The sequence below is a fragment of the Monodelphis domestica genome, chromosome 4 (assembly GCF_027887165.1).
Source record: "Monodelphis domestica isolate mMonDom1 chromosome 4, mMonDom1.pri, whole genome shotgun sequence".
NCBI classification, from domain to species: Eukaryota; Metazoa; Chordata; class Mammalia; order Didelphimorphia; family Didelphidae; genus Monodelphis; species Monodelphis domestica.
The window spans coordinates 289178854-289200944 of record NC_077230.1 but is presented as its reverse complement, the minus strand read 5'-3'; the positions used below and the strand labels follow the sequence as shown (position 1 = coordinate 289200944).

Genomic DNA, 22091 nt, shown 5'->3' with positions numbered 1-22091 from the left:
TTCTACATTCTTCCAATTCTTTAAAAATATTTTTTAAAGACAAATAGAGTACATCTTTGGAAAAGTTTTCTTTTCTTTAGTCTAAACATCCTCAGTCCTTTGATGAATCATTTTATGGAATTATTTCAAGTTCCTTCACCATTTTGGTTTCTTTGATCTGACTTGCTTATGTCTATTTAAAATCTACTACCAGAATTGATTACAATATTTTGGATATAGTCTGATCAGGGAAGAGTCCAGTGGCATTATCATTTTTCTCGCTCTCAACAATATCCTTCTATTAATGTAGTAGATCACATTAGCTCTTCTGGAAGCCACTTCACTCAATTGATTCACTTTTACCTTGCAGTTTACAAAAATCCTCAGTTCTTTTTCATATCAATTGCTACATAGTCATGTTTTTTAATCCTTTGTGCAATTGAGATTTTTTTCTCAAAATAGACCTTTGCATTGACCTCTCTTCAGTTTCATTTTCTAAGCTTAAGTTCTTCTCAGCACCATTCTAATCTGTTGATATTTTTAGCTCCTGTATTATTTATCCCTCATAGTTTCATTTCACGTATAAATTTGAAAAATACATCATCTGTGTCTTCATCATTTCAATTTAGTTACTGATAAAAAAAAATTTTAACTGAACTAGGCCAACTGTGTTACTATTCTAGAGATTTCCCTTTAGGTAGATATCAATTTATTAGTTAATATTCTTTTGTCCATTACACAAAGCCATGTAATAATTATAAAAAAAATTGTTCAGCAAGCATAAGGTTGTTGATTTTTGTATTCGATTATCTGTAATGGTGCCAACTGACAATGAATTCAAATGAAACTGGAATGGACTTGGTCATTTTTCTTCCAAAATGTTTCTTAAACAATTAAATTGGTTGATAGTCATATTTTTTTCCATTAAAAAGGGATTTACCTCACTTTTCTTGTTTGGATGCTTTTCAACCCACATTCTTGGGAGGTAAGCATCTCCTATATGAATCTGGAGAGAAAAGCCTTTGCTGTCTAAGGAACTGTTATCCAAGGTGCTGATAACAGCTTTGCAGTCCGTTTTCTATATGACAAAAGGAAAAAAAAATTAATTGAACATTTTCCATTCTTGCCAGTAACTGTAGCATATATATTTTTCAAAGCATAGTTTAAAGAAGAGTTAAAAAATAAATTCTAACATTATGGGTTTCTGATCACTTGAAAGATATGAATTCTTAGGGTAAGTGTTTGATTTCAGTCACATTCAGACATATAATGAAGTTCAAAATTTGTATACATCTACAAAGTCAAACCAAACTGGAAAAGGACACTTATTAAGTCATAAGGTAGATAATAGTAGATACAGATTGTCCTCTAATATGTCTTTCCTTGAATTATCTAAGTTGGTCCAACATATATCAGTCACATATAGCATTTTATCATATCTTATAAATTTTACAATTTAAAAATTCTTATGAATAACCTTGACTGATGGCAACATTTTTAAAAATATGAAATTATTTTCAAAATAATGACATTTCAAAATAATGATAATTAAGTTTTAAAGAGAAAGATTTACATACCTTTATTTTGAGTTTATGTGTATCACTGGTAATTAACTCAATTACATGTGGCATCTCAATCGACATATTTAAAAAGAATCTATCAAATATGAAAAAAAGAATCTCAATTTAATATGCAAAGAGATACTAGTTCCCTTCACATACTCTGTATTTTAAACAAAAGAAACCACAAATTGTTCCCCAGATTTTATATGCTAGCTGTAGCATCCTTCAAATTATCTTGTATTTATTTTGAATAAACTTATAAGTACAATTTGTCTCCTATTGAATGCAAGCTCCTTGAAGGCAATTATTATTTCATTTTTGGGTTTGCATCACCTAAGGGCACACTGCTTAGCACCTAATAAGTGTTTAATAAATGCTTATGTATTGATCACACCCTCTAAGAATTTGCACAGACCATCTCCCTTGCCTAGAATACATCCTTTTCATCACTCTCTCAGATCAGCTGAGTTGCCACCACTTTTGCAGGATTTTACCTGATTTTCTTCATGTGAAAGTATTCTCTCTCCCCTAAAATTTTACTAGAACCTCCTGGTCCTCTTCTTTGTCCCAATGACACTCTACCTTGTATTATACTTATGTGTATATATGACATTTCAAATGGAACTTTAAAATATGATACTAATGTCCACTAAATTCAGCCATGACATATTAAAGTTTTAAATTTCAGTTACTTACCGTTGCTGCATTCCTACTTCCTTAATGCAAACTTTCTCTACTGTATCCTGTGAAAAATAAGAATATCATCATGTATTCATGAAGTTTCAGGGTGGGTCTAATACAACAATGGGTATATAAAGTAAATGTTAAGTCACTGAATATATTCACATCAATGAATTATTGCAACATAAATAATGCTGTTAGTTTGCAACTTTGCACATCTGAAATATTTCTATGGTTTGCAAACATCATGCATTTTCCATTTGAAGAGTAAGTCACTGTCAGTTCAATTAATTATTAAGTAATGTACTCAGAAAAGTTATTGAACTAGCAACCAACAGCCAACATTTATGTAGTACTTACTAATATGTTAAACACTACAATTATTATCTCATTTGATTCTCACAACTCTGGGAGTTAGATGATATCATTTCTATTTCACAGATGTAAAAACTGAGGTAAACAGGTTAAATGCTTGGCTGGGGCCAAAAAAACAGCTAAGTGCCTTTAGGTAGGATTTGAAATCAGGTCTTCCTGACTTCAGGATGGGTACTCTCTCTGCTGTGCTATCTGGCTGCATCTAATTGCTATCTGGCTGCATCTAATTGCTATTGATATCTAAAACAGAGAAACTAAATATATTTTTTTCTTATTTTTCTCATTAACATGCATACTAAATAGGAACCATTACCTATTTATGCCAAAAACATTAGGAAACATTTACCTATTTATAACAAGGACATTCGATTTCTTTTGATAATTAATTTTAAAGCTACAAATCTAAAGAAACTATAATGCATAATGTAATGTTAATACACAAACCTGCAAATTTTCATTTAACACTTTGTCCTGTTGCCATGGTACTACAGTAGCAGGCATGAAGAAGCTGGCACATCCATGATGAAAACTGAGCTCAGTGATATAGGTAATTTTGATAAGAACTTTGGCCTGAGGCGGTAAGTTTCCAATGCTCACAGTAAAGACGTCCTGAAATGGAAGCATTATATGTTTTGCAAATCTAAGACTTATCTAGTTGAAGGTCACCATTTAATGGTCTACATTAATAACTAATTCAAATAATAAAGATAGGAAACTGGGGATAGTGTTAAAGCTCATTTTGAAGATTCATAATTTTGCTGAGGCTGGCACTCCTTCCATCAACTCAGGCTGTGATCCTGTGATCCCTTCTATGCCTTAATAAATTATTGTAGCCAAGAAATTCATTACCTGCCAATGTAGACTTAAGCCTTTCTGAACTTAGAATAGGTTGATTCTTAGATAACACACACAGGCCTCTACATGAAGTCTTTCCAGGTTGCCAAAATCTTTGTAGGTTTTTTAGCCTAGATCAAGACCTTGCTTTGACCTTTGGTGAATCTACTTGCTGTATTAAAATTTTACTTTTTTTTTAATGGAGAAAAGGAAATATTAACTGAAATGGGAGAGTCTGGTCAATGATTGAGAAATATCTTCCTCCTTCCCTTTCTCACTCCCTCATACTGTTGATTCTTCAGAGGTCCTACAAGCACTACAACTAGACAGTAGAACTACTACTACACCTTACTACACCTATTTAAGTCCTATTGGGTACATTGTGAGGAAACTTCTTTTAATATTTGAGTTGGACTAAACAATATCAGAGACTCCTAAATCTTGAGATTCTTTTATTCTCTATAAGGTTACTTATAATGAGGAACAATAAAAGACAATTACTTGTTAGCATAATCCACTTACATTGGTAAATTTACAATCTGATTTACCTCCTATGAAGGAATTAATTTAAAATCATTCTCAGATTCTTTAGTGCTCCACAATTACTTTTCATTATCAAGGAAGCAAAGATGTTGGTTGATAACAGTATTTTTTTTTCAACAAGGTCTTCAGGATGGAAATCACCATACCTTGCTGAGTTAGCCCACCCACCAATAGACAAATTTACAAATTCATAGTCATAATGAAGACCCATTATAATTCCAGTGGCTAACAACTCCAACAACTCCCTACATGAACAGGAAAATTGTACTGCATTCAATCAATTCAAAGCAGTCTTTTTGCTTTTGTGGTCCTAAAGATAAATAGGAAATTCCCTTTGGGTAGTCTTCAGATAAATCAAAATAAAATTTATGATTAGGATCTAGATCTTAATTAGCATTCTCTGTTATAGAGAATCTTGCCTAATATTCTTCACACCCAAAGTTTCCTATCAATCAATTATAAAATCTTGTCTTACATATGAAGCTTGATGCAAATATATTCCCGCTAAACAATAAAACTAATCTTCCTATCTCTGTGGGTAAAATCCACCCTCCCCAAATTCTAGTGAAGTTGAGGACTCCTCCTCAAATCAAAATCCATTGAATATCATTCTTTGTAGCCATAAAATGTGATTATTTTGTGTTTCTAGTTAACATGGTTTTTGAAACCTTCTTTTGAAACCTGGACTATGAAGCCCAGAAATTTCATTCCTTAGAAAGAACTAGACTTGTCCTGTAGAGCTGGGTTCAGTACACACTGCTGATGTTAGTGGATTCACATAATCTCAACTTCCAAAGGGAAGATCAATGTGTATATTTTGCCTCTGCAAAGTTTTGATCACATCTGGTCAGAATGCTTAAACCATAGAAAAGATTCTGATTTTCTAACAATCTGGTTTTCTGATCATCTGTTTACTAGAGATTTTTGCCCAGACCAGACTTCACTGGACAATTTAGAGAATTCCATAGAAGAAGATACAAATAGGAAACTTGTCTGTCAACTTTTGTCTTCATGGCTTGCCTGAGTACACTGAGACATTAAGTCCCTTTCCCAAGGTTTTATAAAAGTATTATTTGTCAGGGGCCAACCTTGAATCCAGATTTTCCTGACTTCAAGGTCCAATTCTTTCCACTATTGCATTTCACTTCTCAGAAACTTGATTATTAGAATATTATTTTTTCCATACTCAAATTTTCCGTTTGTTTTTCATACATCCAACTTGCCACAAAATTACAGTGGAGACGTAAGAGTGGACTCTTAGTCATTCTGATTTCAATTAACATTAGAACCCTAGTCATTAAACTACATGGTCCATATAGCAAAAACATTATTTCTCTTATTTTTCATTTAGCTTTATAATAACACCAATTTGATCATCTTTATCTTATAATTTTCTTTACATACTTTTGGAAGTTGACGGGGTCTAAATCCAAGATAAATTTAAACTTAGATTATAAAATATTAATTCATGTAAAGTAAGAAAGAATTCACTATTGTCAAAGTCTACATTCCGTAACTGATTCAGAGATGCAAATGACATGCCAAAGAGTACTGGACATGCTGAATTCCTAGGCAAGGTTTCTCTCTGATAGTAGAAAATATTTTTAATTTTCACTTGATAGTGGGGATTACATATATTTTTAATTTTTACTTTATAGTGGGTATTATATATATTAAAGATTTTAAAACTTTTTTCTAACTCTGATTAACATGGAAACTAACAAATTAATAGCATGCCATACAGGAGTGTCCTGATCCATCAAGTAAGCTCCGTGACCTTGTTTGATGGCTTCTCTGTACTCCTGATGGGCTTCTTCCTTTTCTTTAACCTAGAAAAGAGCATGTTAAAATGTCATGATACATATAGTAACTTCATTATTTCATATAGTACAGCTAATTATTCAAATTCAAATCCTGGAAATGTACATTTCAGAAATGAAAAAAAAAGTCTAAATGAATGCAAACTTGAAAAGTAGCCATTACATGTAAAATCATTCTTCATAAAACCATTACATGAGACCAATAAAAGAGTAGGTCAGCAGAGAGAAAGAACAGATGAGTATAAATTCATTATCCTTTACCTCTCCTATTATATGTTTGCCATTTATGAAAGCTTCAAATCCACACACAGCTGCTTTGTCATCCAAGGGAAAGACAAACTTTGTTTCAATAGGCAGATGACTCTTATTGGTATATGTTTGAAAAACAATGATCTGGAAATAGAACAAGTTTCACTTGGTTAATAAAATGCTATCAAAAATATTTCTGTGAAAAGCTGCTGACACAAACTTTGGGTATTTGGGATTTAAGCTGTACCGGTAGTAGTTGTGTCATGTGTCTTAGTTTTCTTGTAGGCCCTGTAGACTGAGGGCTGACATTTGCAATGCAGGGTCTGAAACACATGCCATATCCCCATAAAACTAATACAACGTTATAGTGGGGAAAAGTACTCTTGTGTGTGTGTGTGTCTGTGTGTGTGTGTGTGTGTGAGTGTGAAAATAGCTTAAAATGAATTGAACTAGAGGCAGCTAGTTTGCTCAGTAGATAGAGACAGGCCTGGAGATAGGAGGTCTTAGGCTGAAATCTGTGTTAATCTGGGAAATTCACTTAACCCCAGTTGCCTAGCCCTTACCACCCTTCTGCCTTGGAAATGATACTCAGAACCAATGCTAAAAAAAGTAAGGCTTTTGGGAAAAAAAATGAATTGAAGTCTGATTAAATGTAAAATTGACAAAGATCTAGAAAACAGATAATGAATCAAACCTTTTTCACTACAGAGAGGCAGTAGATGACTAGCTTTGAACATTGTATATACTGTCAAATATAGTTACTAGAACAAATATGTTTGTTCAATGTTTTGGTTTGGTTTTGAGTCTGGGTCTCCCTATCTTGTCCAGTCTGCAAGTGCATTGACCCAAATGCTTATCACCAGGGAAGCTTTGCCCTGCTTTCTTTCTGACCAGTTGGACAGCAAGTTGGACCCTTATATAGAAGATTGACATTCCCCCTACCCTGTCATATTGGGATTGGGCTTAGAACAGACAATCTTAGTACAGATTGGCTTTAGCTCTTTTGCAGCTAAGAACTCCTGAACTCAAGTGACTTGCTAGCTTCAGGCAGAGATTATAAGTGTATACAGTCATGTGCAGCTTGATTTTCTTTGTCACAAGAGGGAGATTAAAATATAAGGGGAGGGGAGGAATTTAGAAATGAGAGTAAATACTAACTGTATTAACAAACTTTTTTTTTTAAAGAAAAAGCATTGTAAAGGAAAGCCAGGGCTCTGCCACTTGCTAGAACTGATGTGAACTGGTCAAAACAATTCACATCTTTGAGTGTCAGTTTCTGCATTTATAAAATGATAAGCTTAAACTAGGTGAGCTTTACGGTTCTAACTTTAAAGCCTATCATTCTAAGATTACTTTCATGATAATTGGAAAGGTCAATCTACTAATAAATCTACAATTGCTACCTATTGCTCAAGGAGATTTTCAATCTTTAAGTCATAGAAAAAAAAATTTTAAAGCAAAGAAACTTCAAGCATTCAAATTGTAATTATTTAGTATGCATATATATATGTGTGTGTCTGTACACATTACAAATGACAAGGGGGGAAATTTATATTGTTCTATAATCAATTATCTCTGATAGGGGAGGGTAAGCATTGAAAACATTAAAATATAATTATTAGTCATATTAAACACAAATGGAATTTTGTAATAAATGTGATGAATTATAAGACAATTCATATTTCTTATTAATATTACTCCTAGTTTCATCACAGTAGAAACAAACAGTAATTTTTTTTTTGTTAGATATGTAATTTCATGGAGAGAACTCCAGGTGAGGGAACTCCCCCTACCAAAAACAAATGGTAATACCAACTTCAAATTTTTTTATATCAGCAATTTCATTAAAATATCTGATGCCCAAGTCTATTATGTAGTATAGTAAAATATACCCCCATGAAACTCTTAGGGTTCCTTAAAAGACAGTTAGCCTAAAATATCTTGTACCAAGAAATGTGAGGAGATGACTAGAACACATCCAGCTTTCATTAATGAGTACAAGTCACCAAATCTGCACAAACTACATTAAGAGTGCTAAAAGAACAGAGGGGTGTCATGTCTGAGCTGCCATCCTTGATCTCTGAAAATTTATGAGGGTCAAAATATATGAAAAGAAAATTTTACAAGGAAAAAAATGTAAATTATCATTGTCCATATTAAGGAATGCTCCAAATCTCTAATAATAAGAGAACTGCAAATTAAAACAAGTCTGAAGTTCTCTTCTTTATATCTACCTGACTGGGAAAGATGAAAAGAAACACGAAAGACAAGAAGAGACAAATAAATACTGGAGAGGCTGTAGGAAAACAGCCATACTAAATGCACTGCAGGAGACAATCTGTCCAACCATTTTGGGAAAGCATTTGGAATTATATCCCTAAAAGTCACTAAAATGTACATCCTCTGATCTGGTGATAATTGTTGTTTACACATTTCAGGTGTGTCTGACTCTTCATGACCACATTTGGGGTTTTCATGGCAAAGATAATGATGTGGTTTGTCATTTCCTTCTCCAGCTCATTTTACAGATACAAATAGAGTTAAGTGATTTGCCCAGGGTCACATAGCTAAAACAGACTGAGACCAGATTTGAACTCAAATCTTCCTGATTATAGGTATGGCACTCCATCCACTGTGCCAATTAGCTGCCCCGATACCACTAATAGGTATTTGTAAAATAAAGAAATTAAATATGGAGTAAAGGAGCCACATGAAAAAATATTTATGGAAGAATTTTTTTGTAGTTGTAAAAAACTGGAAGGAAAGCAGGGACTGTCTTTTGCCTTTTTCTGTAACTCCAGCACATAGTGCAGTGACTGGCACATAGAAGGTGTTTAATAAATATTTATTGACTGACAAAGTATATGTCCATTGATTTAGGAATGGTTGGTCAAATTGGGATGTGAATGTAATAGGATATTATATGCTATGTTGAATATTAAGAATTTAGAGAAACTTGGGAATATTTGTATGAATTGATACAAAATGAAGTAAGATAAGAGCAAGAAGGATATTTCACTTAATGGTCACAATAAGATCAAGGAAAACAATATTGAAAGATTTCAGAATTTTGATCACTGAAGTGACTTAACAGGACTCTAAAGGTCTGATAGTAAAACCTGCCTCCTGCCTTTTGGCAGAGAAGTGTTAAACTACAGGCCTGAAAAGGGCATACATTTTTAGATTTGGCCAATTTGTTGATTTATTTTGCTTGACTGTACTTAATTGTTCTAAAAAAGGTTCATTTAGCAAATGAGGGAATCACTGGGAAGTAATAGGGATGGCTAAAAAAAGAAAGATAAGGGCATTAATAAAGCCTTTTTAAAGAAAAGATAGCTCAGTGGGGAACAGGAAAAAAAACCCCAATATTCCAGCTCTAAACTTATCATCACAACATTCACCTGAGATGGGAAAACATGGCCCTGGTTTTCAAAAAGAGAAATAATCTAGAGGGCTTCAAACAAAGGCCAACTGTTTTACCACCTAGTCCACAGTTTATCCTACTAAGAATGAGAACTTCTAGTAAAGGCTACATTTAGAACACTCATGGTTACTTTTTCTGATATTCACCCTTGCACTGTACACACACACACACACGCACACAAAATACTTACTTGAAACCTGTATTTGTTGGATGTGCTTTGCCAATGAACCACTCACAACTTAGGTTTAATGTAGTTGTTCTATTTTGTATGTTTCTTATGTATATGTATTTGTGCTATTGTGTCCTTGATTACAAACTCAAAAAGGTCAGGAACTACACCTGCGTGGTTCTCTTAATTAGCTGCTTGATAATTTTTTTCATAATGGTAGAAAAAAGTACTTTTGCTAGGACAGAAATTGCACCAATTTCTGATGATGTAGCAAGGTTGAAAAGTAAGTTGCCAAGTTACTTGGCATCTCAGTTCCTTTCATTTCAGAATAAGTCATATAACCTTGGCAGAGGCCATAAAATTAACAAGATACAAATACTGATCTCATTCCAAGAAGAAATATCTCTAGCTTAGAGAAAAAATGCACAGGGAAAGCACAAAGTTGCATGATTGTAGAGTTTCTGTTTGTAGGTCAAGGGCAGTCTATGGGCTGGAAGCCCAGCCCAGCCATAAATTCAACTAAAAGGTTTTTTTTTTGTTTTCTTTTAAAGTATGAGTAACTTCCTCTACTGAAGTCCTTTTTTCCAATGCTTCATTATGACACAGAGGTGACCCTGGGCTCCCAAAGGCAAGAACAGCAGAACACAAACACTGGTAGATCTTTCCAAGTTGGAAAGACTTTAAGCCTAGCAATGGAATAGATCAGGGGTCCCCAAACTATGGCCTGCAGGCCACATACAGTCCCCTGAGGCCATGTATCTGGCCCCCACTGCACTTCCAGAAGGGGCACCTCTTTCATTGGTGGTGAGAGGAGCACTATATGTGGCAGCACTGCAAAGCATGGCATCGCTCACATACAGCACTACTTCTGGTGACATAATCCTTTGAGTGGCACCTTAAAACGAGGCACTGCGCAAAGGATTATGTGGCTGTACAATGGAAGACGTCAGCATGGTGAGCGGCAATCTGGGGGAGGGGATTCTGCACTGTATATACTGCTGCCCCGTTAGGGTTAAGGTTAGTTTTTCATAGTCCAGCCCTCCAATGGTCTGAAGGACAATGAACTGGCTCCTGTGTAAAAAGTTTGGGGGCCTCTGGACTAGATGTTTGACATCTGAGGGAAAGCCTAGTTTAGTGGAGACAGACTCATTACTAGGCTGGTTGCTGGGTGATGAGTTTTTCAGCATGACAACTCACAAAAGATTGCTTATTAAGTTATAAAAGGGCTACAATCTCTATAGTATAGTGGGAGTACCTATAACAAAAACACACAGTTACCTGAAATATTGAAGTGTCAATAATTTAGGGGCAAATTTCTCTATAGCAGAAGTCTTATCAACTTATAACAAAATATGCAATGCAGGTCACTACCTCTCTGATGACAAATGGTCATCAACCTGATATTAAATTGTGTGAGTGTCATGAACCATTAATTGGCTCTTTCTTGAGTTCTCAGTGACTGTTCAAAATAAACCACTCCATTCCCCTCCCCAAACTCATACATTTTGAATATATATTAAAAAGTTAAAATAATTGAAGTTGATATAATATATTTTCAGTAGAGTATTCAAAAAGTATCTCCCACTACTAGACTTCTGGATAATATGGAAAGATGAAGGTTGGATGACAGTACTATTAGACTCAGAAATGGCTCAGTTATTGAACTAAAAGCCTAATCATAAACAAGGTGAAGCCAGTCTGGAGGAAGATCCCTAGGATAATCCAATGATCTGCACTTGATCTTGTAAGGCTTGATATTTCTGTCAATGACTTGGATGAATCCATAGAAGGCATTTTTGTCACATCTGTAAATTCATATTTAGAATGACTTAGACAAACTAGAATATGTCCAGCAGAGAGCAAACAGAGTTTGTGATAGGATTGGAGAGACCACACCATAGAAGAATCAGTTGAAGGATTATAGAAGTTTAGATTAGAAAAGAGAAGGTCCTAATGGGGAATTAATTCCCCTAATTGGGGAATTAATAAATATTTTTTAGTTATCTGAAGGACTTTTAGGTAGAAGAGGTTTAGACTTGTGCTGCTTGGTGTGAAAAGGGAATTCTTTATTCTCCTTGTCTATTTTGAGTTAATCAATCAAGAGACCCCTACTTAATTACTACTTAACACTTTGTAAGCCATCAAATAAGGTAATTCACAAGTCACTTACTTGGAGAGCTCCACCCTTTTAACCCAATTAATCAGAAACTTGTGAATCCTTTGATAAAAGTTGACACCTTCAGAGGATGAGAGATGGATCCCACAGACACTTCCCCCCCTGGGCAGTACTAGAGAATTTGGAAACTGTGATTGGTCCCTGTGAAGAGGGGAAGGGAAAGGAAGTGATGTGGAAAAAAGGACTATAAAAGGTCCTGAACCTCTCTGGCTTGGGGTCTTCGGCTTGAGTCTTCAGCTTGGAGCTTTGGCTGGTGCCCTGCCTCCTGGAGGTGACTTTGGACTTGGACCTTGGCTTTGACTTAGGACCTTCGTTTTTGTGTGAGTGAGTAGCTGGCCTTCCTTTCCTGGCTTCTGGAGAGGCTTTCCCCTCTTGGAGAAGGCCATGTGGATGGAATACTAGGTCCTCCAGTCAAGGGTTAACAAGCCTTGCTGGGCTGAGCTGAGCACCCAAGCAATATTTAGTGTGATAGGCTAGTCATCTTCTCTACCCTCTTTTTACATTTCTCTACTTTCACTCTTTCCACTTCTTTGTAAATAAATCTATTAAAAGTCATTTTGACTTGAGCTATAATATTTTAAATTGGTGACCACAATATTATTTTAGAATTCTCATATATTTAGTCAAATCCCTAAATTTAATTCCTTACATTGGTCCCAGTGAATCAAACCAGAGGTAAGAGGTGGAAGTTGCACAGAGGCAGATTTAGGTTTGATTTAAGGAAAAATGCCCTAAGATTAGAGCTGTCTAATAATGAAATAGGCTGCCTTGGGAAGTAACGGGTTTCCTCTAACTGAAAGTCTTCAAGTAAAAGTTGGATAATCACTTGTTATTGATAGAATAGGGGGGTTTCATGGTCAGTCATAGATGGCATTTGAGGGATCTTCTAACTCTTGAGATTCTCTGACTATGATTATGTGATCCTAAGTCTATTATTTTCCTAAGAGATTTTTTAAAGTTGTAGTTCAGGCAATTAGTGTCAGGACCCAATAATGTGTGTAACTATAGACAAAATAATTTACTTTTAGAAAAGTATGTATTTCAAAGAGATCACAAAAATGGAATAAATTCGAAGGATCTCTAATGTTAGATTATTTGAGGGCAGTTATTTATTAAATACAGTACAACAATATAAACCATACCTGTGCTACAAAGTCCATTATCCTTCCCTTGATATGAATCTCTTCAAGAGGGATTGGAATCCCAGAGACATCCTGAAGGCCAGCTTTTATGTTGATGAAAGGGTCAGTATCTGGTAACGTATAATCTAAACAGTAATAATTTAATTGTTAGTTCTTAAAAAGTATCTTTGCTTAGCAAAAACCTTTTTTACCTAGCCCTTTGATATTTATCTTTAATCTTATAAACTTATTTGTTGTTCAGTCTTTTAGTTGTGTTCAACTCTGTGTCTCCATAGCAAAGATATTAGAGTGGTTTGCCATTTCTTCCTTCAATAGATTAAGGCAAAGACAGGTTAAATGACTTGCCCAGAATCACATAGCTACTAAATGTCTGAGGTTGGATTTGAATTTAGGTTTTCTTGATTTCAAGTCCAATACTCCATCTTCTTTTTTTTTTTTTTAAACCCTTACCTTCCGTCTTGGAGTCAATACTGTGTATTGGCTCCAAGAAGGAAGAGTGGTAAGGGCTAAGCAATGGGGGTCAAGTGACTTGCCCAGGGTCACACAGCTAGGAAGTGGCTGAGGCCAGATTTGAACCTAGGACCCTCCAGTCTCTAGGCCTGGTTCTCAATCCACTGAGCTACCCAGCTGCCCCCAATACTCCATCTTCTGAGTAACCTAGCTGCCTCCTAAGCATATAGAAGTTTAGTGACTTACTTACTCTGGCTAGTATATGACTGAAGACAGATTTGAATTCAGGTCTCTGTCTCTAGGCCCAGTGTTCTACCCACTGAGCCCTCTAGCTGCCTCAACATATATAAACTTATATTTTATGGCAAACATAAAAATAGCACAAGATACTCCATCTCCTGACTAAATATTTTCTCTGGCTATTTCCCACAACTGGAATCTCTTCAGTTCTAATTTCTAACTTCCCTGGCTTCCTCATGTCCCAGCTAAAATGTTAGCTGTGATCCCCCTTCATACTAGACTTTCCTCTATGATTATCTCCAATCACACACACACACACACACACACACACACACACACACACACATATGTATGTACCTACGCATATATCCTTCACACATGGTTTTCATGTTATTTCCCTCATTTAATTGTGAGCATCTTGAGAAAAAGGACTGCCTTTTGTCTTTGCATCCTCAGTGCTTAGCCTACCTAATGTTGGGCATGTAGTTGGTATTCTGACAATAGAATGACTGAATGACCCATATGAATTTACCAAAAAAGGGTTAAATACTAAAATATTACTGAAAATACACACACAAATAAATGAAGCTTCTGGCCTTTGTCATCTTCCTCTGTTGTGCAACAGAGGGAATCACCTTTCCTATGACCTCTTTAGATGATCTATTCCTTGCCTATTCACCCAAATGACTGGCTATCCCAGCCTTGTCTCAAGCCCTTTCAACCAATAAGTTTTTGAATTTTACTCTGTATCATCTATATAGCTCTATAAAACTTGTCCCTTGGAGGAAGGGTGAATCTCAGATTGTAAGAAAAAATCTTATTCACCAAAGGGGATTGTATGACCCTGGGAAAGTCATTTAACCTTTATTTACATCAGTTTCTCTTCTATAAAACACACTGGAAAAGGAAATGGCAAATCAGTCTAGTATCTTTTTTAAAATTATTTTTTAAAAATTTATTTATTTCTAAAATATTTTTCTAAGGTTATATGATTCATGTTCTCCCTCCCCTCTCATTTTCTCTCTCCTAGAGATGACAAGAAATTCCACTGGTTTATACATGTATTATCACTTACAACCTATTTCTGTATTATTCATTTTTGTAACAGAGTATTTTAAAATCAAAACCCCAAATCATATACCGATATATACAAGTGATAAATCATATGTTTTTCTTCTGCGTTTCTACTCCAACATCAGTCCAGTATCTTTACCAAGAAAAGCCTATGGGCAGAACCCATGGAGTCACAGAGTTGGACACAACTAAATGACTAAACAACAATAAGGTACCTTCCAACTGCCAGCTTTGTTGAAATATCTGAGTATTGTGGATGCGAGAATGGGAAAAACTTGCAGCAGAGCTGGAGAAGCAAGACCTGCAGAACAGTCAACCAAGGAAAGCATTCTAAATGGAATGGTGACCAGGAAGGACTGTTGAAGAAGGAACAGCCAAGCTGAGGACCTTGGTCTCTTTGCCCTTGGGACAGAAAGGAGTAAGGATGAAAGATCCTGCTCCCTCTGGTTTCTCTCTACAGGACTCAAGTGACTAAATCTTCAAAACTGTTAGCCATTTTCCCAAATCTAGACTATTTCACTATCCTTCAACTTAAGAGTAATTTTAGGATTAGGGAAACCCAAACCCTCTCTCCCCTCAACTTCTTTACCTTTCCCCTTCTAAATAAAACCCTTTTGCTTAAAGTTATCAAAGAGAGAGTTATCTGCCTGATATATCAAGATACTCACTCAGAGCCGATTTTCAGTGATACCAACTGTAGAACTAATTGATGGGGGAAGGGAGGAGGGAGGAAAGAAACAGAGGAGGGAAGAAGAGGAAGGAGGGAAGGAAGGGAGGAGGTTGGCAAATCTGATCTTTCAATCACCATCTCCCTCAAAGTAATTCCCTAATACAGTATCAAAGTATATATGTTGATTTAACTTGGAAAGCCTTAGAAGGATCTTCATAGAATATCTCTACCTCTTCATCCTTTGCAACAGATGTTACAAATATCAGTACATAAATGAAATTATTTTCATGTTAGTCTTTTTATAAATACTTATGAGTACTGTGATATATATGATGAGAAAATACTTAATGAAATGATGTATATTTTTTCTTTTGGACACATAATAAAGCAACCTTTGTCAATTCCTTTATTTGCCTCCCCAAGAAGAAAGAAGCCATTATCTCTATTCCTTCAATATAACTACAACTTTTTTCTGTCTTCAGATTGATATGATTCATTTCCTCCAGAAGTACTAACTTTTTGACTTCAGACTAAGATCTCTCTTGGACAGTACTGACAATTATGATTTAAAGTCTAAAAAACTCTGATTCTTAGCATTTCTTCCCCCCATTTTTTCAGTACCCACTGGTCTCTCTGCAGAAGGGGAAAAAGGTCAAATAAAGCTGGAGGCCATTTAATATTTTTCTTTGTTTTGTGGGTTGCCATGGCCCAAGAAATTCAGCACCAAAATGGTCAATTTAGTAGTGTTCAACATCTCCACATATAGCTAGCCTGGACCTAAAGCTGACAGTCTTTCACTAAGACCATACTCAAAGTTTTTCCAGCATGGTAGAATTGCAGAAGCTTGCACTTCATTGGCCTACATCTTGGTTACCTCCACCCAATGAGGAGACTTTGGAGTAAGATTTTGTTCTATATATATATATTATCAAACATAAGCACTTGGTAAATGTGTTGAATAAAAAGAATGAATTCATTAAACTAAAGAAGAGACTCTTACCTTCAAGTTGTGTATGATCATTTAAAAGCTCAGGTCTGTTTTCCTCCCACTCAGTAACAGCACAAGGAGAAAAGTCCTTTACTCGGTCCCCAGAAATGCAAAATTTAACAAGGTATTTCATTTTAATCTGACTGGTTTTGTATACAACAAATTCATCATCCTAGGACAAATAAAATAGAATCCTTAATAAATTGGTGGGAAAAAAATTACAGCAGCAGATGTTTCCATAAAAATATAAGCAGCTTTAAAATTTGATGTTAATATAGTCAACCTATGATGATGTGGATTTCATGACTATAATTGACAGAAATAATCTGAGGATACAGAAAGTTAAGGTCACATAAGAAATCCATTTTATGAAACCCTGTCTTTCCAATTTTGTATTACACTCCCTTCCAGGCAGCATGGAGTAGTGGACAGAGAGTGGGACCCTGAAGTCAGAAAGATCCGGGATCTAATCCTGCCTCTTACATGTATCCTGGCTTAACTTCTCTGGACACCTAGATAATTCTCTAAGAATTTAAGTTTTTCCTCTCTTTTACTTTTTAATTATTTTTTCTTTCAAAAATATTACTTTTATATGGGAAGGCTTCCTGGGAAGGAGAGAGACAGGAATACTGAGAGAAATTATGATGATGTAAAAAAAATTATCACTAAAACATAGGGAAAAAAAGAGAATTTACAGAGAAGGTATTGACCTATGCTGGCACAGGGAATTTCCTCACTTGGGAATTTAACATCATTGACATCATAGATCCCTTCCCTGTCCCCATCTCTCTACACTATACTTTGTATTTCAGCCAAATAATAACTTCCTGTCCACTAGATACACAATGTGTCTCCATGGCATTGCTACCAGAATTCCTTTTTCCTGGAAATCTTCTTTCCCCACTTTACTTGTTGAATTTCTATCTATCCTTTAAAGCCCAACTTTTTAGTCTTCTCTGATTCCCTCAATCAATAATGTCCTTCTCCTTCATGTCTGACACACCACACTTCTGTGTGCTTTTAAGGCATCTACCACAAAATATTATATATTATAGCCATATGTAACCATGTCTTGTCAACTTGGAAGATATCAGAGTGCAAAGGAAAGAGTTCTGAATGTGGAGTGAAGAATACAGGTTCAAATCCCCACTCTCTCACATATTGGCAGGGATATTGAGCAAATCCCTTACCTTCTCTGAGACTTAGTTTTCTCAATTAGAAAATGGGGGCAAGAGGCCTGTTGTACTATATTAATTCTGACTTACCTCATAATTCTGAATCCATTTTCTACTAGTTCAACTAGCTCCTTTAGGGCAGAGCCATGTATGATCTAAATTTTTCATCTGCCCCAAGGACTAGCATAGTGTTCTGTTTGTCATGAACACTTAATATAAGTTTGTTGCACTGTGTTAATTTAAACATCAATATATTTAATTCAAGGGGATCGATAACTAAAGACCCTTCTTCTATTATTCGATAGACGCCCTGATTGCATCAGTATATAAATACCTCAAAGTCTGAGATGACATGTTCTGTTTTCTGAATTCCATGCACACTGTCGTAACCTGGTGGTGGCTCAGTTAATGAGAAATCCTTCTTGTGCATATTCATGCAGGATCCAAGGGCAACATCACAAACAACCAGGAATCTAGTGCCATCTGTTTGAGTTGGTTGTGTGTACTTAATGCTTGTACTATATATGAAAGAATATATTCCATTATAGTGTACTTGTATACTTTGGTTATTAAGGGACAATATAAAAACATAAACATCCTATCATTATACTTGGTCGTGTTAGTAAAAAATATTAAGAATTTATGAAATCTGAGCAAATTACTTTCTTTTTTGGAGGTATGTTTATTCTTTTTAGCAAAATTAAGGGATAGGATTTGAGCTCAAAGCATATAGAACTTTTCAAGAAGCTATGTTGGTAGTAAAAAATCCAGAAGCATCAGATTAGACTACCTTTTTAAATGGCATAAATGAAACAACAAAGGTCTCTGCTACAATTGAACCCAATACATTAATATTTCACAATCAGTGTTTACTTTGAATTATTATTATTATTAATAATTATCAAAACTAATAGTCTAAGAAGTAGAAAAGTAGATCAGTGGAATAAAACAGACACACAACAAACAAAATTATTCAAACTTTGTGTTTGACTAAATCCAAGAGTTTGGGATAAGAACTCATTATTTGGTAAGAACTGTTGGAAAAACTAGAAAATAGCCTGACATAAACCAGGTATAGGTCAATATCTTATAACACTTTACTATGATAAAATAAAAATGAATACATGAGGTAGTCATAAAGGGAGATCATAAGCAAATTAGAAAAATGTATTAATCATCAGATTTATAGACAGAGGAAAAGAATTCATAAAGAACAAGATAATAAAGCATTGTAAGATGTAAAATGAATAATTTTGATTATATTAAACTAAAAAAGTTTTGTACAAATAAAATTAATGTAGTCATGATGAGAAGGAAAGCAGAAAATTGAGGGAAAAATTTATAGACAGTTTCTCAGACAGAGGTCTCATATCTAAAACATTTGTCAAATATATAAAAATATAAGCCATTCCCCAAGAGAAAAATGATCAAAAGATATGAATAGACAGTTTTAAGATGAAAAAATCAAAGCAATCTATAACTATATAAAAGTGCTATATAATTTTTTTAAACCCTTACCTTCTGTCTTAGAATCAATACTGTGTATTGGTTCCAAGGCAGAAGAGCAGTAAGGGACTTTCCCAGGGTCACACAGCTGGGAAGTGTCTGAGGCCAGATTTGAATCTAGGACCACCCATCTCTAGGCCTGGCTCTCAGTCCACTGAGCCACTCAGTTGCCCCCTCTAAATCATTCCGGATTAGAGAAGTGGAAATAAAAATAAGTCTGAGATATCTCACAGCTATCAGATTGCTTAAAATGCTAAAAGAGTAAAATGACAAATGCTGGTAGAGATGTGGGAAAATGGGGACACTAATACACTGTTAGTGGAACTGTGAACTGATTCAACCATTTTGGAGAACAATCTGGAATTATGCCCAAAGAATTATAAAACTATGTATACTTTGAGACCCACTAAAATCACTATTAGATTTATTTCCTAAACTGATCAGGGGAAAAAAAGAAAAGAACTTCTATGTTCTAAAATATTTATAGCAACTCTCTTTGTGGTGACAAAGAATTGGAAATTAAAGGAACCCATCAACTGGGGAATGGCTAAACAAATTTGCATATAATCTGGAAAGACATATATGAAATCATTATGAGTGAAATGAGCAGAACCAAGAGAACATTATGTACAGCAACAGAAATACTGCTTGAAGAATGATTTGTGTTTTCCAGAGAAAGAACTGATAAACAGAAATAAGCAAGAAATAGTTTTATAAACACATGTATCTTTTTGTCAAATGATGCTTTCTCTAGTGTAGAAAGGAGAGGGAGAGAAGGCGATACCTGGGAATTTTAATGTAACAAACAAGTAAATAAATTTTTAAATATTAATTAAATTAATTAAAATTTCTAATTTTGTTAGTTTTTCTTAAAGAGTCAAATGAGTTATGGTTTCATTGGTAGTTTATCTAGAGAAAACTGGTTTAATTATCATTGTGAGGAAAAATTCACTTTGGAGAGCTGACTAAATTGGACAATACTACCATTCACCCCAATTGCCAATCAAGTATTTTACATAGAGGCAAATCCAAATAGGAGCATAAAGGAAGAAATAGCTTTTCCTTATAGTCTGATTGCATATTCATTACACATATGATGTATGAATAACTTAATATTAAGTTAATATTATTGAAAAGCCATCCCCATCTAAATCTATGTAAACAAAAGACATAAGTAAGGTATATTGGCATAAACTTGTAATCCTTGTTGCTGGGAAGGCTGAAGACTGATTGAGTTTAAGAGTTCTGAAATGCAATGGGCTCAAGCGAAAGGGTGTCTGTACTAAAGCTAGCACCAGAACAGTAAGTCCCCAGAGTAGGGGCCACCAGACTGCCTAAGGAGGGAAGAACTAGCCCAAAGCTAGAAAAACTGAGCATGTAAAAGATTCTGTATTTCATGGTAGAGTAAAAATTATGGGAGTCTGGGCTCTTCCACCCAGAACAAGGAAGGGGGACCTAGCATTTTCCCTAAAAGCCTCTCAACACTCACGAACCCCCAAAGACTTAACTATACTGTGCTAAAAAAATATCAGTCACATTCAGTACATCAGTTACTTTGAAGGGAAATTTTATAAACAAAAGGAAAAACGTAAAGTATCTAGCAGGTACTCAATTATTCACTGCTAACGAGAAAGACAAAGAAACATAGTTTGTAATATAGTATTAACCTGAGAGAATCACTGAAGTATATTCCACTACCAAGATTTCCAAAATCTGTTCTTTCTATGCCATAATCTTCAACCAGTCTTTTGGGCAAAAGCAATCCCCTATAAAAAGAAAGAATGTCATAGTCATATAGGAGAGAAACTATGTTTCATCTCAGACTCAATTATAGTATACACATGTACACACATACACACACACACACATTTTTAAAAATAAATCTTAAGATGCATTTCAAGTTAATCACAGAGGAGAAAAAAGGCACTAGGGTACTATTTAAATTTAAAAGTTTTACCCCTAGCTGCTCATCACATTAGAATCAATATAATAATTCCATGTTTGGACTATAGAAATGGTCTCCTAGCTGTTCTCTCTACCCTCAATCTCTGTTTCCTTTCCCATAAATTCCTTACTAATCTTCTTCAATTAAAAAAATCCTTTTCATTTATTATGAACTTTCTCTATGACTCAGAGAAAATTTATAATCATTCGCAGCTTCTAAATTCCTTCAAGCTTCATATGATACAAATGAGAAGGCTATATAAATCCATATTGCAAAAAAAGATAAGAATTCCTAATTGCTTAATTGGTTGAAAAATAAAGACATTTCTATTTTCTAATTAAAATCTTACAGTTTAAAATAATTTGGAATATGATTGTTATTTTAAAGTATTTCAATGATTCAAATGCTCACCTGAGTCATATATATGATTATATATATATAATTCGCATATACATATCTTAATATCAATGGTATGTCCAAGAATTCTTATATTTCACTTTTATTCAACTTAATTTTTCAAAAAATCTATTTGACGGGGGCAGCTGAGTGGCTCAGTGGATTGAGAGTCAGGCCTAGAGACGGGAGGTCCTAGGTTCAAATCTGGCCTCAGATACTTCCCAGCTGTGTGACCCTGGGCAAGTCACTTGACCTCCATTGTCTAGCCCCTTCCACTCTACACAGTATTGACTCCAAGATGGAAGGTAAGGGTTTAAAAAAAAAATCTATTTGAGCAGCAAGGGTACTGAATTTTTCCTCGGCTGAAACAACAAAAAAAAGACTAATTTTCCTATCAGATTTTTCTATATGTATAATTATATAATTATTATAGAGCTAAGTTGAAAATAATTTTTAGAAACAAAGAAAATTCTTAACTGTAGAAAACTTTTTAAAAACAAGCTGAAAGAGCTTTGATGAAATAAAGATAGAATATTATTACCGGGAAAGAATTCCAACAATATTTCTCCCAGGTGTTCCATGTAATAAAGACTGCACATTGCCAAGCTTGCTTTGAAATTCCAAAGTTTCATTAATTCTGCCAATTCGATATATATTTAAGATGTCTACTGAATTCTTCCTGCAAAAATTATG

At 34.8% G+C, this 22091-nt stretch overlaps 1 protein-coding gene across 2 annotated transcripts in view; it reads right to left on the bottom strand.

Annotated features, from left to right (window-relative positions):
• The window catches only part of PARP4 (poly(ADP-ribose) polymerase family member 4), a 115504-nt gene that overhangs the window by 63757 nt on the left and 29656 nt on the right, over positions 1-22091 (bottom strand). For both annotated transcript variants that reach the window (XM_056794659.1, XM_056794660.1), the window contains exons 11-21: positions 21940-22077; positions 20725-20823; positions 17886-18069; positions 16389-16548; positions 12955-13079; positions 6056-6187; positions 5717-5803; positions 3042-3206; positions 2238-2284; positions 1557-1635; positions 920-1057 (exon numbers count right to left, since the gene is read on the bottom strand). In XM_056794659.1, the coding sequence (XP_056650637.1) occupies positions 920-1057; positions 1557-1635; positions 2238-2284; positions 3042-3206; positions 5717-5803; positions 6056-6187; positions 12955-13079; positions 16389-16548; positions 17886-18069; positions 20725-20823; positions 21940-22077 (1354 nt within the window). The remainder of the gene's footprint in view (positions 1-919; positions 1058-1556; positions 1636-2237; positions 2285-3041; positions 3207-5716; positions 5804-6055; positions 6188-12954; positions 13080-16388; positions 16549-17885; positions 18070-20724; positions 20824-21939; positions 22078-22091) is intronic.